The sequence below is a fragment of the Pelmatolapia mariae genome, linkage group LG12 (genome assembly GCF_036321145.2).
Source record: "Pelmatolapia mariae isolate MD_Pm_ZW linkage group LG12, Pm_UMD_F_2, whole genome shotgun sequence".
Classification (NCBI taxonomy): Eukaryota; Metazoa; Chordata; class Actinopteri; order Cichliformes; family Cichlidae; genus Pelmatolapia; species Pelmatolapia mariae.
In genome coordinates this window covers 26,234,108-26,250,368 of record NC_086237.1, presented here as the reverse complement: position 1 = coordinate 26,250,368, position 16,261 = coordinate 26,234,108, and the positions used below count along the sequence as shown (strand labels likewise).

Below are 16,261 nucleotides of genomic sequence, written 5' to 3'. Positions count from 1 at the left end.
GCAAACGAGATAATTCACAAAGCTTTCCTATTCTGTATGTAGAGGCATCCTCCCACTCGTGTCTTCAACCCCTCACACAGCTGGATGACAGCTGTATAAGACAAACAGATCTACCCTTGCTCTGCTCTAGTTTGGAGTGTAGGTGTTGTCATGAAAGGTCTTCTGCAGTGATTGGTTGGCTGATATGTTGCTGCACGTGAACAGTGGGACAATGTTTACCCAGACTTTTTTTGGGGGGATAAAAATTATTAAAGAACGACAGTACTTAAAGGTCGGCCATGTATGAATGTTAAAGAGGTCACTTCTGTGTACGAGCCTGCACTCGCCAGCGGTTGTGAACTGTTAGTTTGGCCGCTGTGGTTTCTACTGGCAGTCACGTGCATTGTGGAATCTCCATGAGCGCCACTTCACCAAAATTCCCATTGTCAATAATTTGTGTAAAGTCAAACAAAAAAAACAAAAGCAAAAAAACCCACTCTGCATACAAGGAACGCACCGTGGGGGGCACTCGCATTTCTTTCACACACGCACTCAGGCAAAAAAAAAAAAAAAAAAAAAAAAAAAAAAAAAAAAAAAAAAAAAAAAATCGCTCAAATTCATTCACTCGTCTTACAACAATCAGTACAATGTTTTTTTGCACCCCTCTCCCCCTCCTTTTTGAGTGAAGTAGGTGGATACTGAAGAAAACGGCAGCAATGAGGTAAACACAAAAACTCATGAGAGATATTGCACAGACAAGTGCCGGCACAGAATACAACAGTCTCTCTTTCCAACAGCCTAGCCTGTGCATAGAAAGAATAAAGCACTTATGGTGTTTGCACGCATTAAACCCTTCTTGTAAAGCTTTGTTGTACACTTAAGTGGGAACGACAAATGAGTCTAGAATCCACAGCACTTGGCAGATGTCCAGATTTGCATGACCAAAAACTAGGTGTATTTGTAAAAGTACAAAAAAAAACCTAAAACAAACAAAAAAAAAATAAAAATCTAATGACTGAGGAAGGGTCCATGACTGTTGGCAAACCAAAAATATTTTTTAATAATAATAACAACCTGAACTCCCAGTATATGTAGAAATGCCTTGAGACTGAGAAGACGTGAGCAGGCAATGTTGAGACTGGGTTGCAGCCAGCATGGAGAAAAATCTCTCAAGTTTCATTTAATAAATAGAAATCGAGGAATATGCAAAAAAAAAAAAAAAAAAAAAATCTCAAGCAAAAATACATAAACCCCTTTGCTCAGTTCATCCAGAGATGCAGCTGTGTTTGTCCATGTTGCAATCCACTCCTGATGCATCCCCCAAAAATTGGGCCAGTTAATCCAAATCATTTTAAGTCCATCCTGGTTAGTTGAGGACTTTTTTTGTGCACTTAATTCTTCCAACAAGTTCATACTCTCCATGTAGTTTGAATTTGCAAACCTAACCCACATAATTGTCTCTGTTTTTCAAGCACCCTGTGGGTGAGGCGTTGAGATTATGTTGCTCCTTTTCACACTTTTCCCCGTGCACCCATCCATTCTTCTCCACTCCTTCACAATCATTATCTGTGGAGCAAGACGAAGGCCTCCAGTTTCTCTGGGATGTTTCCCCGGTAGTCGAGGCCGTGCTTGATGATAGCCCTGGCGGCTAGGCACTGCAGAGTGGTGTGGTTAATGGGCTGGATGACATTCCTGGCCAGCTCTTTCTCATCCAGGAGGTCGCAGGCCGTTTGCTGGAAGGCGTTGGTGCTGTCGAAGTGAGTCCCGCAGGAAATGAGCAGGTTCATGATGTCAGGGTGACCGTTGGATGCCGCTATGTGGAGGGGGCTGGTGGATACAAAGATAATAGATCTGTTAGAGGATTATCCTGTACAACATACAAGCACACATGTCTTCTTATCCACTCTCTGCCATTTTCCCCTGAACAAATCTAGGTGAAAACTAAAAGCTGGAGAGTGTGGGTGAAACAGAAGCGCGATATTTAAAAACAGACCTGTTGTCATCGTCATCTCGACTGTTGACATCTGCCCCACACTCAAGTAGGATTGAAGCGACCGTGAGGGAAGGGAACTTGCAAACGGGATAACGGCCCACACAAGTAGTGTTGCGGTCGACTGCCAAGTGCAGCGGGCTGAAGCCATTCTTGCCACATGGGTGGAGCTTCAGGAATCTAGAGATGCAACAGTGTCAGAATGAAAGGCAAAGAATTATGAATATGAACAATAAGTTTGATTAAACTAATATTTTTTCTTAAATCAAGATTACTGACAGAATTGCAAAAAGCCTGTGGCAAAGGTCAATTAACATCCTGCCTGTTTGCTAAAAAAGGCTGTATATGTGACTGGAAAGGAACGTTAACATAAATCACTGTCACAGGAAACTCTTAGACCCTTCCAACTACCATATTGTGTACACAGAGATATATGTGACCTTTATAAACAACACTGAGGAGATTTTCAATAGGAACACACCTATAGATGGTCTCCTTCTTGAAATGGTCCTGCTCTGCAGTACATGGCACCTTCTCTAAAAGACAAATGAGGTGGAGAATAATTGAGAGGGCCTTGCTGAGCTGAGCAGGGTCAGGAGGCATTGGTCCACTTTGTTTAATGGCTCGTTCAATCTCCATCACACTTTTGGACAGTATCCCCATCAAGTCCTCAAACGACACCGATGTCCCCAAGAGCCCCTTGGCCCTGTCCTGCAGCATGAAGGAGAAGAGCTCAGCGAATGACAGCAGGCTGGAGGAAGTCATGGGACTGAGGGGGTCCAGGTTGCTTTGTTGCATGTCCAGCGCGTACTTCCACAGATTTATGCAGCGTTCGAAGTTTCCAGAGTCAGCATAGACGGCACCACGGTAACGGATGTAGTAGGAAGTGTCTGGGTGTTGTGGACCGAGGATTCGCTCTCGGATGAGCAGAGCCTGCATCCGCATCTCATCCGGGTCAGAAATAAGTCCATCCAGCTCTTCTGCGTTTGTTACCTAGAAAGCAGATTAAAAAGTAGCAGAGTGACTTGTGACTTCAGCACCAAGACCCAGATATCGGACTTGGATTTAATCTATATAGCTAATTAATAAAGTTTTAGGCTACGTCTCCAATACTAAAGACCAGAGTGTAACATTAAAGGTTTTCCCCAGCAAAATAAAAACTTACTTTTTCCATCTTGATGTCAAAATGTGACATCATGTGAAAAGAAAACTTATTTCAAGAGCTTTAAACACATTGCAAGCCCACTTTAAGGTGGTGCTGGGTAAATGCACTCACCTCTCTAGCATAATCGTATGCCATGATCAGCTGCTTGGGTTCCGGCTTCTGGATGATGTTGTTACTGTCCATGTACCTCAGATCCATGGCTCTTTTCCAGTATTTTAAAGCTCCAAGCAGATCTCTTTTTTTGTCTACAAACGTAGCTCCCAAGAGCTCCAGGGCATCAATGCGCTCTGTGTGCCTCGTCTGCAGAGACAAAATATGTGATTTATGTGATCCTCACACAACTCTACACAAACAAACTTTAACTGTAGGCGACAGGAAGCCTGACCTGCTGATGCGTAGTCAGGTAGTCTACAATATTAGTATGGCCTGTAACACTGGCAGAAAGTAAGGGTGTCATGCCGTAGCCATCCTGCTCCATGGTTGCGCCGTACTGCAGCAACATCCGCATGATCTCCAGGCTGCCTGACTCTGCACAGTCGTGAAGCGCCGTGTTGCCTGTGAACAAAGAAGACGCATGTTGTGCAGTGAGTTAAACATAATAAGACCTACATTAGCTCACAGAAGCCTAGCAGGAATTCAGTTTGCAAAGCCATGACTACATCCATCCTATTACCTTCATAAGGACTTAAGGAATTTCTCTCTCCAAGTTACCATAAGCTGGTAATTTAAAAAAAAAAATATTTAAAGAGCTCAATGACTGACGCTAAAGTTCTTATGGATGCTACCACTTTACATTTATTTATACCATAAGATGTGTCATATTCACTTTGTTTTGTGGTTTCATCAGTTTTAGAACAGAAAAAGAGAATCAACTTCTACAAAGGATTTGAGCAAACAGACACACATCACACTAAGTATTTTTTAGCACAACACGGACAAAGAAAAAAAACAAAACAAAAAACAAACCAAAAAAAACAAAACAAAACATGCAACTCAATAAAAAAAACCCCAAAACAAACAAAGACAAAAACAAAAACAAAAACACATAAGCAGTTTAAAAGACAAAGACGAATATAAATGTCTAACAAGGAAGAGCACAGAATGCATTCCTTAAAAGTTTCATCCATTTAATTTAGTTTCCTTTTAGTTGATAATGTTCCATTCCAGGGATACCAGAGCTCTAGTTTAATCCAGTTTAGCAACAAAAATAAGACATCTCTCCACCTTGGGGGTTTCCCAGGAATTTACCAAACAAACTCAAAACAAGGAAGTACTCCCAATCACACTTCTGTTTAACTCCATTCACTACTGAGACTAAATACAACTATTAAGAGTCAATAATAAGAAGACAATTAGTCACCAAGCTTCAAGTACCTTGGTGTTATTGTGGTGCTGAATTTCAGAGAAGCTGTTCTGATAAAAGTTTTTTTTCTTTCAAAAGTCTTTTTATTAGACAAAGGTTTCAATGCAATGTATACAATAACACAAAATGCTTCAAAATTTTTCAAAAATTTCAATCTTGTTCTCCACTGGTTCTTTGGACTGCAGGACGTAAAGGTGAGTCAAGTGCAGATAACTTCCATCATGAACTGTAAGAATATTTAGGGATGACCACAAACTTCCAACACCACATTCCTCAGATAAAAAGGAGAGATTGCACTTTGTCAGGTGAGCTAAGCTACTGTTAAAAAAACCAAAAAAAACAAAAAACAAAACAAAACAAAAAAAAAAAAAAAAAAAAAAAAAAGGGGGAGGACCTATTACAAACAATTAAAGTGAAAAATGAAGTTCCACCAGCAGTGTTTTCAGTCTTGACTTGTTTGCCTTCGTGCCAGGGTATGTCACATTGTCAGTGAAACTGTGCGAGATTCACACAGTGGTATTGTAGCCAAGAAAAAAACAAAACAAACCCACAATTTGAAAGTACAAAAAATAACATTCAAGATCACTCATGGAGCAGAAGCAGGACCATTTCCACCACTGCTACATTTACTCAAGACTGGCATGTTAAAAGTAGGTCACTCAGTCCTGAAAAATCAGGTTCAGTTTTCCCCAAAGAGGAAGGGATACACATCTACAGACACACACGTGCTTACTGAACTTTGAGTCCCATAAAGATAAGTAAATCCCTTTGAGGAAATTCAACACATGCCATGACTGGGAATTATAGACACTTCAAGCTCACCCCCATCTTTTTTTTTTTTCTCTGGTTAACAGTGTGTTTGTTTTTCTTTCTGCTCTCTGAGGCTACTCCACACTCAGTCAGATGAGACCAAACAGGGTTAGTTTGGGATCAACCAGCAGTTATATTCTTATGTTTCTGCAAAAATAACAATTCTGGACAGAAAACTGCAGCAGCAGTAGCAGCAGAAGCGCTACAGTTTCCCCCCTCAGTTAAATATGTACAAGCAAAACTGGGTAAACAACAAGAAAGCCATGTTTATACTAAAAAATGGTTTAAACTGACTTTTGATTATATCATCAGTGTTTTAATGTGGTTTGGATAAATAATGCTGATATTACAACATGTCGAAATTTACCACAAAGCTTCCTCAAAACATGAAGACACAAGCTTGGAAAAACTGGGGAAAAACTTCAAGAAATCATTCAAGATTGGTTTGTCTGGATTAATCAATTCAAGATGACACCTCACCAAACAGGTTATTTACTGGAAGTCTTTCACGAACTGAAAAGTGATGACTTTTCTGAGAAGGAAGTGAGCAGGGCACAACTTCTGAAGTAGTCTAGTCAGCTGTGATTATTTTGTCAGGACTGTTTTTCTCCTCTAACTTGCTCACTTTCCTGCCTAAACATAAGCTTTATTGTTTTTGAAAAGTTTCCAGTCATATCTAATAATAGAGATTTACCCTCTTATGTCAATACAGCTGTTTTGTGAAAAGCAGTGTAGAGAGGGTGGTTTGTGCCCTGCTCTTGAATTTAGTGCTAGTCACAGGAAAGTAAGTATAAGCTACAACTGTATAGTTCTGATCACACAAGAGCTAAAAGTAGGGGCTTAAATGTGCCAATCTAGGTAGGTAGCCAAAGGTCTGTGGTTGAAATTCACTGTAGAAACCATGAATTCAAGCCTACCAAAGCAGCCGTCTCCATAGAAAGAGAAAATAATGGACATCCTGAGCAGTTAAGTGCTTTTCTTTTTAAGCACAGGTATAAAACACAATGATCTTAAACACAAATTCTTATTGTTCCTGTATTTAGAAAACACCATCCAAAGTATGAGCTTCCAGACACACCCTGACACACACGCACGCATCCAGGCTGACGTAGCTAGCTTGCAACTTTCCACTGTGAAACCAGAAGTTCATGCTTTGCTGTTGAGTCATTTCAGACAGGAAAAAAAAGCAATTGCAAATTAGTTAATTTTGTCATCCCATAACAAACCCTATACTTGGATGCATGCATGTCACGTGCATTTTGCCCATTTGTTGCTTGATTTTCTCAAACTATCTGCTATCGGCTCAAAAAAAAGAAAAAGAAAATACGGCTTATCATCCATGTAGTCAACATTTTTCTGAGGAAAGCTTTTTACAGACTCACCTTTGATGCTTTTCCTGTTGACATCTGCCCCTTTCTCCAGCAGGTACTGCGCTATCTCCTTGTGCCCCTTGTAGCATGAAATCATGAGACACGTATGGCCGTGTCTGTTGGCTACTTCCAGGTCAGCATTGTGCTCCACCAGGTATTTCACAATATCCAGGTGGCCGTCAAAGCAAGCCGCCCTCAGGGGCGTTGAATTGGTCAGCGTTGTACTGTTGACAGAAGCTCCGTGACCCAGCAGGGACTGGACTACCTTCAGATGTCCCGCTGCCGAGGCAGCCCAGAGAGGGGGCGCCCCCTCGATAGTCTCCCCGTCAAAGTTCACCGATCCACCGACCTCGACAGGAGCACTGCAGCACTCCAGCAGATACTCCACCAGGTCCAAGTGGCCGTACCGGGAAGCCATCAGGAGCGGGGTGGCCCCGTTTGTCTTCTCGCCCATTAACTTGGTCACCTCGTGCCCATCTTTGTTCTCCAGCAGCTTCTGAAGCAGCCGGAGCTTACCATCTCTGGCTGCGTTAAACACCGCGGTCTTTAAATCCATCCCCGAGACTTAAATTCACGGTTTAATAGTATTTTAAAAAATGGCAGCGCTGTCTGTCAAACAATAGGGTCGACGACCCGTGGAGGTGTAAGGTCGCTGTGGACAGGTGAACCTTGGCAGCCTTTGTTTATAACAAGCTCCGACTTTCTAGCTAACTGTTAAACCAATGTGCTACCTTTTCTTGTTGTTGTTGGGGATTAAAATCCGCAAATAGTTCGTGACTTTCTAAAGCTCCAGCTTTAAAAAGTTGACACCACTTAAACCTTAAACTATATTACTAACTCAGACGTTTTTAGCCCAGTTAGCAAAAGTGGCTAGTCAACTTCCTCGATCCGTTTAGCTAACCGACTAGCTGCGCTTAGCCGAACCACTCTTCACCGCTGCTCATCCACTGACATGTCCGCTCCACCCGAGAAGCCCTTCTTCCTTAGATCTGTCCCCTTCGCTGGTCATTGTTCCCCAGCATAACGTTACTCCTCATGGGGTTATTTATATTCGCTTTCCAAGGGCCGAAGTGTAGAAATCCACCCCCACCCGTTTACGCTGCTGCTGCTGCTTATGTTAGCTTAGCCTGGAAAAACGACGTTCAGTCAAACAAGCGAGGGGATATCCCCCACTAACCGTGCCGCGTTTCTCCCTCACAGACACACCTCGTCCCCTTCAAAAAAACAACAGACGTTACCACAAAAACGGCAGGTTACCAGTCGTCCACACAGCCGCTCAACAAGCTGGCAGGTCCGCCAAAGGAAAAGAAGGTAAACAGGGGAGGCTAACCACCCACGGCTCGACCGGATGATCACGACTCGGTTTGTGTCAAATCACAAACCCGACGCAGTCTTTTTTTTTCTCCAGTGGAGCACATGATTGACAGGTGGACAGCCAATCAGAGAGCTGGAAGCCCTGTTACGCAGACAACAACAAAGAGTTAAAAGAGTCTGTTTTTCAAGCACCAATGAATTTTCTTACTACCATAGAAAGAGAAACAGAGGCACAGGAAAGACTCAAATACTGCACTGATAGCTGAGGAAGACACACAGTAATGCACATCCTCAGCTGCTCCCAGAGGCAGTTTGAAATTAAAGAGACACAGTATGAAAAATGATTTTTAAAATTATATTAATGACTATACTTATTTATTTATTTATTTATTTATGTATAAAGTTATTCATCCAATCTAATCTTTTATTTTTCCTTTAACTTATTTGTTAGGGTTAGATCAACTATTGCAATAAAAACACGGGACTCACAGTCATTTGGAGATTCCAGTCCCACTAACATCTGCATCAATACCCTGTAATACATTAATCATATATTGTATGCTTTATTTATTTAGTTTGCAAATTATTGTTTTTTGTTAATAACTGTAATATGCTTGGTCAGGACAGTGAGACAGGTTGATGAGGCCAGACAGGATTCTTTGTTGACACTGATGTTTGCAGACAACACTGTGATCTGTAGAGAGAGTAGAAAACAGGTGAAAGAGAGGCTGGAGAGGTGGGGGTTATCACCTTTTTTCAAGCATTTGTCTTAGGTGAATGTAACTGACATGTATAGATAAACCACAAGGCATATAAATATACAATCATACTGAAAGTAAAGTTAGTCAAGTCACGTTTTTCCTATATGGGTATATATTTAATACAATAAAATCTTGTATAACAATTTTTCAACATATAAATTATTGGGATAGGGGTCTGATGAGTGTAGTAGCATATTTATTTTTGTACACATACCAAGGTCTTGTAATCATACGTAGATGTATGCATACATTTTACTGTATATAAACATAGAACGAGTCCCATATTGATCTTCTAGTTATATAAATAGCATCTACCACCTTTGTATTTCAATTTTTCTCACTTTGATTATGTACATCAGTTTGCCAACAGTACAAATGCACCAAATAATACTATAACTTGGGATATAGTTATAGTTTATAATAACAGAACAGAGAAAACATATCAAGTGTTTAAGCTGTGTTTACCCCTGCATAGCAGCCACTCTTCTTTGACAACCTGTAAATATCTGTGAACTTATGAGACCAGGTGTTGGACTTCTGGGAGATGACATCTGTAAAAGTCCCATTCGTGTCTGATTCTAGATGCTCAACAGTTCTGGGTCTGCTTTTTCATATTTATTCATTTAGCTGCAAAATGTTTTCAGTTGGAAAAAGGTCTGGATTGCATGCTTGGCAGTTCAGCACCTGGACTCTTCTACTATGAAGCCACGCTGTTGTAATAGCAGCATTATGTGATTTAGTCTTGTCTTACTGAAATATGCTAGACCTTCTCTGAAAGAGATGTGCAGGATCCAGCCATCCATCTTCTATTGCTTAGCCAGGCCTGGGCCATGCGGACAGCAGCTTCGGCAGACATGCCAAGACCTCCCCTCCCCAGCACTCCCCCCACTTACTCCAGCTCATCCGAGGGAACACAGGGGCGCTCTCAGAACAGCCAAGAGACATCATCTCTCCAGTGTGTCCTGAGTCTACCATGGGGCCTCATCTAGGGCTTTTCCATATTCTACTGTGAATAAAATGCAGGTTTATGAGTTTTTCTACACAACCTAAAGATCAGGCTGTTTGTAAATTTATTGTTTTTTAAATGAGAAAAATAATTAAATAAAAAATAAGACTGCATGTGACAAAGGAAATAAACGGAGTCTTTACACCTCTGACCTAAAGGAAACCATGAACATGCTTTAGAAAATTGTGATGGCCTTGACAATAGCACCCCCCACAGGATAAAAGAAGCATGAGCAGATGGTGTTATCTAGAAACCCAACACCTCAATGCACACTGTTTATTAATTAATGGTGACTAAATAAGTGCAGAATTTAACATTTAAACAAAAAGTTTATTCATCCATCCCACAATATCTTAACAACTTCCCACAATGCCTCGGAGCTGAACCTGTGCAAATGGAAATGCCAAAATTGCACCACATAAAACATGGCGACCTCTGGAGAGAGAATAACAGATCAAAATGATTGTTCTTGAAGTTTTTGTTGTTTTTAATCACTTCTATCCCAAGTAGGACACTTCTATAAACCTGGACAATAAAACGAAACAAGCTTTTTTTGGCTTCTTTCAGTGGGATAATATTTGTACACTGATTTTTTTTTCTTTTCTCATCCCTGACTGAAAAGGTTTAACTTATAATCATGTAGCTGTGTATAGTAGAATTATGTAGGCTAAAACAGCTTCTTTATACTTGTGCTTTAGCCAATGTCTATGTGAAAGAGATACATTTACAGTAAGATGTTTGTAAACCACAAATAAAGATCCACGTGATTCCTGCCTGAAAGTCAAACCACCCAGGTGAACTAAGCCCATAAACCATTGCATGTGACCTACACTAGTACAAAAAAACTGCTCACCGAAATTTGTAGTGAAACCCCTAAAAATAAACATGCATGTTTAAAATTTCTTTCTGCACTGCTAAATAAATGTCAAAAAAAGGGTGAGATGAGAGTTTTGAAACATCAAATTATAACTCGTATTCACTTGAATTATCTTCTATTCAAGCAACAATTCTTCCAACCACACGAATGTTACAATATTGTTGTACAAAACCAAATGGACAGCGTCGGCTCAAAGAAAGACAGTGACTTAAGGAACTGGTGCACCTCTAACAGCTGGGATTGCCACTTAACAGACAAAATGATGCAGTTTTAAATACAAGAATGAGTCATTTCTTTTTTGTCTGCCACAGAGTCACACAGATGTAATAATAAAAAAAAAAAACAACAACAAAAAACCCTACATCCCGTTTGTTAGAATTTATGTTGCACACTTAAACCGACCAATATTTCCCCCAATGTAAAAGAGAGCAAATGGAAACAAAGCAAAAACTTACTTTTAATTTATAGAGATTTTCTTTAAGGAATTAGGTTTGCAGTCACTCGTGGTATACCTTCTGCATTTTAATTCAATCCTTCAACCCAACAACCACCTTATGAACAAAGGGTGTCAAACTAATATTGGATTAAAGGACTGCTTACTCTCTGCAGAGCACAGCAAACTCCTTTCTAACTACTATCTAAAACGGCAAAGCTGATCAAAACAAAAAACACAACATCTACCATTTCTCACTTAATAAAGTGAGTTTTAGTAACACAGGAAAAAAATGCAACAGATTTTTCATAAACAAATCCAACCTTCACACTGAGAGTGTGGCTTTTGAGAGCTAGTGCAGATAAAGACAAATATCTGCAGTATTCTTATAATATGACTACATTTAGTCCCAGTATCCACTCGGGTGCTTATTTCAGAGCAGTTTGGGATGAAAAGTGGAACAGATCATGAAGACAGGGGTTAGAAAAGGACACATTTAAAATAAGAACACATTTAGAAATCATTTCAAATATTCAAATGACTTAAAGTTTTTCTTTAGCTATATGGCCGGTGCTTGAACTGCTTCAAATACAGATAGTTACAAGCAACACAATCAAGTCTTCCTCCTGTTTTTTTTTTTTTAATCCTCAAAAACACTTTTAACCCACAACTATTTTTTCTCCTCAAGACTAATTTGCATAAAGTTGTAAGAACAGCTGTACTGATTTAAGAGGCCGCGTCAGATTGTACGACCTGGCCGCTTGATATGATTCAATTACAGATCAGCGCGGCTGTTCCTATGCACTCCATGCACACAAGCCCAAGAACAGACAAAGGAAGTGATGAGTCAGATCTCAGAGGCTGTTATGAGCCCACACGTGTTGTCGTGGTCTTCTTGTCAGAGAAGAAGCTTCGCAGCAAGACCACCTGGCTGATGCTGACCACCAGAAGGATAATGGCTTCTCCGATAGACCAGAAAGCGACGCGGGTATTGAGGTCCTCGGCACGACTGCGTCCCTGGGCCTCACGGAGGCGAAAGTGTGTCTGATAGTCGATCACCGACTTCAGAGCCTCATGGATGGACACGCAGGCTGACTCCATCTGTAAATGGTGAAGATTGGAAAACAAAACTGATTTTAGATTTTTGGAAGATGGCTGAAAATATTTACTAAATTCATCCACCAGGAACATTAAATCTGCACGGCTGACAAATATGAGTCTGTCATTTAAGGGAGGGGTGGTGCTTGTATTTATATCATTGGTATTCTTTTGGCAACAGTGGTTTTGGCATTGCTTTTTAATTAGATTTCCTTAGCTAATATTACAGTAGGGAGATGATATTTTGTGCTTTTTCTAGTCTGTCTGAACAGACATATATTTCAGTATTTGAACATCCCACATCTTGCTGTCTTTTTCTGCCTTTAGTTTTGTGCCTGATAAATGACAACCGTTATTTACTTAATCTAATGAAACACAAAAAGGTGATAAGGTCAGACATTTCCAGAAGGAGGGGACTAACATCTGCAACATTTAGCAGGAATTTCCCCCCCCCATTATTCTAAAAAGAATGACTCCAGCTCAGCCATATTTTTAGGATGTAATCAGCTTCCTTGAAGTAATTGCACAAAGTTCAAATGGTCATTTTCTGGGTTTGTCTGGGTCTCTCCAAACGTCTTTTTTTTTTGTTTGTTTAAAATCGTTCTTTGGTAGATCACTGTCTTGCTACATCATCAAATTTCACCCTTCTTTTAGTTGATATTATCTTGTGAGAGTAGCCACAGTACTGAGATTTCATTTACAGACAAAGCTTGTCTGGTGACCCTTTCTATCTGAATAAAATAAAAAACTCTGCAAGATGGCTGCTCTGCTTTTTGGGGGTTATTTATCACCAGGATTTATTTGCTTTTAATTTAAATAAACTGTGTTGGTTCATTTGTGCAACAAGGATGAAGACAGGATAACCGTTTAGGTTATTTCGCCCTAACAAATACAATGAAGGAAACATCAGTGAGAGAAACAGGCAGTTAACAGGTTTATGTGTGCATCCTCACAGTTTACCTGAGTAAGAGCAGTGACTCTGTTCTCGTTGGGGAAAAGTGGAGGGTCATCGCCAACCTGGAAGTCAAAGTAAACTGTCTTATGCGTGAAGGTGGAGAACTCATTGCTGAAGCAGAATTTGTAGGTGCCGTTCTTGGCTGCTGTGAAGGTAAAGCTGTCATATTGCTTCTTCATCTCCTTATAGAGTGTTGTGCCATCTGGGTCCTCCAAACGGCAGTCCACATCGTAATGACCACCGGTCACCACCTGGGAATCGAAAGCACAGAAGGAATGAGTACCAAAGCCAAGGAGGGGTAGGATGGATACTGACAAAGTGTTTTTAAAAATATATATGGATAGCGTTTTTGCTTACAGGTCAGATTCTTTATCAATTTCATTTCTGAGTCCTACACATGTTTTCAGTGTCAGTGCAAATTAATCTGAACACAGTGTAGAAACAGAGTTTAAAACAACTGCCCCAACATAAGATAACCTTTATTAGTCCCACACGTGGGAAATTTGTTTTGTTACAGCAGAAAGTGGACAGTGAAAAGTTATATATCATCAGATTGTTATTACAGGCTAATTATGCACACAATTAAAAAATAAAAACAACCACCCAGATTAATCTTTATTTATTGCACTTTTTCTCTTTTTTGGCAAATACACTTGAGGCACCAGTATGTGATTATTGCACTTTTAAAAATAACACAACACTATGCTCCTAATGCATACTTGTACAATAATTCCCCACTCGCCCTGTGGGCTCTTCAGCCCTTGGTATTTCTCAAGCTTCTTGTATTCCTTCTTCTTGATTCACTTGGTATAGCTACATCCATCACCATGGCCTTCTTCCTCTGATGGTCCACCATGTGGACATTATATTTGATTGGTTAACCATCACCAGTTTGTTCGTCTGCATCTGGAGGTCTCACAGGATGTTAGCTTGGGTTACTCTCAATCACCTTTGGGGTGTATCCCATTTTGACCTCTGGATTTCCAGACCATACTCGTCACAGATGTTCCTGTATACGATGCCACACACTTGGTTATGGTGTTCAATGTATGCCCTGCCTGCTAGCATCTTGCACCTTGCTGTTATGTGCTGGATTATCTCTGGGGTATCTTTGCACAGCCTGTATGATAGACCTCGACCTCTAAGGATCTTTTGCTACCATGAGTAGTGTTTCTGTGCCGTCTACCCTGTCAAGCTTTAACCAGCCATTGGTAGAATCTTTCAATATCAGCCACTTCTTCTATCTGTTTGTTGTACACCCTGCATGTATGTGTGTGTGTGTGTGTAGTTCTAGTGAAATGTTTAAGGCACATGTCACAGATAATGAATAAGATCATTTAATAGTATTTATTACTTATAACTCGGCCTGCTGCTACCTGGACACCTCTTATTAAATTTAAATATTTACCTGAAGATCTTTCAGGTAGAAGTACAGTAACTGAGCTGGTTTACATTTCTAGTATTTATCAGACATGCACATGAAGCTGTTCATATCCCTGGGTTTTCATCTTTGACGCCTGATACAGATTTCAAGAGGACAATCTATACTCGATTTAATTTGGGGGGAAAAAAACGACCTTCCGACTAGGATGATTCGCATGGATGGGAGGGATCGAAAGAACAGACACGCACCTGGAACTCCAGGGTGCATTTGGTGCCCGTGATGATGTCTTCGTAGAAACACTGTTTAGCGTTGTCTGGCAGCTCAAAAGTTAGCTCGGAGCCGAGCACCCACCCACAAAGCAGCTGGGCCCAGAGCACCTGAAGCAACACCCGAAACGATCCGTACATCCTGAAGACTGAGAGCCGACAGCTTCTAAGAAAAAAAACCTGTAAAAACAACAGATTTAAAACTAAAACCGTCACCGAAGGTGGCGAAAATACCGACAAGGAAAACCCGGACACTGATATAAGCGGCTAGCTGCTAGCTTAAAGCTAACTAGCGAGCTAGCTGGTCTTTATATTTTAGAGAAAGAAAGAAGCTCGGGATTTGTAATATGTTTCAATGGTTGCTGTGTTCTTGTTTTATTAGGACATAAGTAGTAACAGGAGTTAAAATAAATCCAAATATTTACGATTTTAGATTGTGTTTTAGTTAGAATTACCTACTCACCCCAAAGTCCTCACCCGGATGCAACTAATGCTAAGACGCGTATTACTAACGACACATCTCATTGGCCGTCATCCGTAAAAGCCCGCCTTTGCTTGCTCTCACTGGTGGAAAAACATAAAAGGAGGAGCCATCGTGACATCACGTGGGCCACGTACGTGTGAGCAAAGCGTAGCTTCCCTTTTATTACCTGAATCCAGGGCTCCAACGTGGCCGCCGGTTAAAATGAAAGTGAAGTATGTTTGGCAGTTTGAATGGAGTAGAAATGCTGCTTAAACCCTATCGGTATAGCATGGTGGTTACAATTATGTTACTTATAACCAAATTTCATTAGACACATTAAATGTTTCGTAACACATTTGGGATATTTAACCCCTATGACAGCGTCACACTCTGGCAACAAAACATGTTTTTTTGTTTGTTTGATTTGTCTTGTTTGTTTATTTCCTTTTGTCTTTTTTGTTATTACACTGTGCCTTAAGTTTTATATTCATTTATTTTTATATAATGACACAATATATAAGGATTAAGGGGGTGAAATAATCTTTAAAATTTACCTGTATGTGGATGAATGTGTGAAGAAGTATATTTGGTTGTTGAAAGGAAAATTTTGATTTCATTTATTACTATAAAAACATTTTGGCTCATTGTCGCAGTTGCATTATGGATTTAGACCACTTTCCAGCTACTTTGAGGTCTACTTTGGGTCCTTTCTGTATGGTGTAAAATGAATGACTGACTTAAATATTAGTGGATAGTTTTCATTCACAATATGTAGTAGACTTGATTTTAAAGGTTATCGTGCCAGCTAATAATCTATTTTCCCTGTGTGTTTAAAACAAATATATAGAAAAATTTGTTTTTAAAACATTTTTGCTGGAGTTGAACATTACAAAGTAACCCCTGAAATCATGAAAAAGAAATATTGGTCTTGAGTACATATTAGCATTTCTGCTGTGAATTGTAAGAATGAAAAACAAAAACAAAACTATATCATTCTATTCATAGCAGGCTTACCTTTTAAATGTTC

General features: G+C 40.1%; 2 protein-coding genes across 2 annotated transcripts; both read right to left on the bottom strand.

Moving 5' to 3' along the window:
• Positions 1 to 570: 570 nt before the first annotated feature.
• Positions 571 to 8,046, bottom strand: fem1c (fem-1 homolog c). Its single transcript, XM_063489392.1, has 6 exons — positions 6,690 to 8,046; positions 3,520 to 3,689; positions 3,246 to 3,434; positions 2,451 to 2,962; positions 1,973 to 2,149; positions 571 to 1,806 (listed from the first exon to the last, which is right to left on the bottom strand). Exons 1-6 carry the CDS (start codon positions 7,231 to 7,233, stop codon positions 1,542 to 1,544), a joined length of 1,857 nt encoding a protein of 618 aa, XP_063345462.1. The 5' UTR covers positions 7,234 to 8,046; the 3' UTR covers positions 571 to 1,541.
• A 1,785-nt stretch (positions 8,047 to 9,831) lies between these two features.
• Positions 9,832 to 15,274, bottom strand: tmed7 (transmembrane p24 trafficking protein 7). The gene is made up of 4 exons (XM_063490116.1): positions 15,235 to 15,274; positions 14,754 to 14,951; positions 13,127 to 13,372; positions 9,832 to 12,169 (listed from the first exon to the last, which is right to left on the bottom strand). The coding sequence occupies exons 2-4, from the start codon at positions 14,910 to 14,912 to the stop codon at positions 11,933 to 11,935; spliced, it is 642 nt and encodes a 213-aa protein (XP_063346186.1). The 5' UTR covers positions 14,913 to 14,951; positions 15,235 to 15,274; the 3' UTR covers positions 9,832 to 11,932.
• Positions 15,275 to 16,261: the final 987 nt, after the last annotated feature.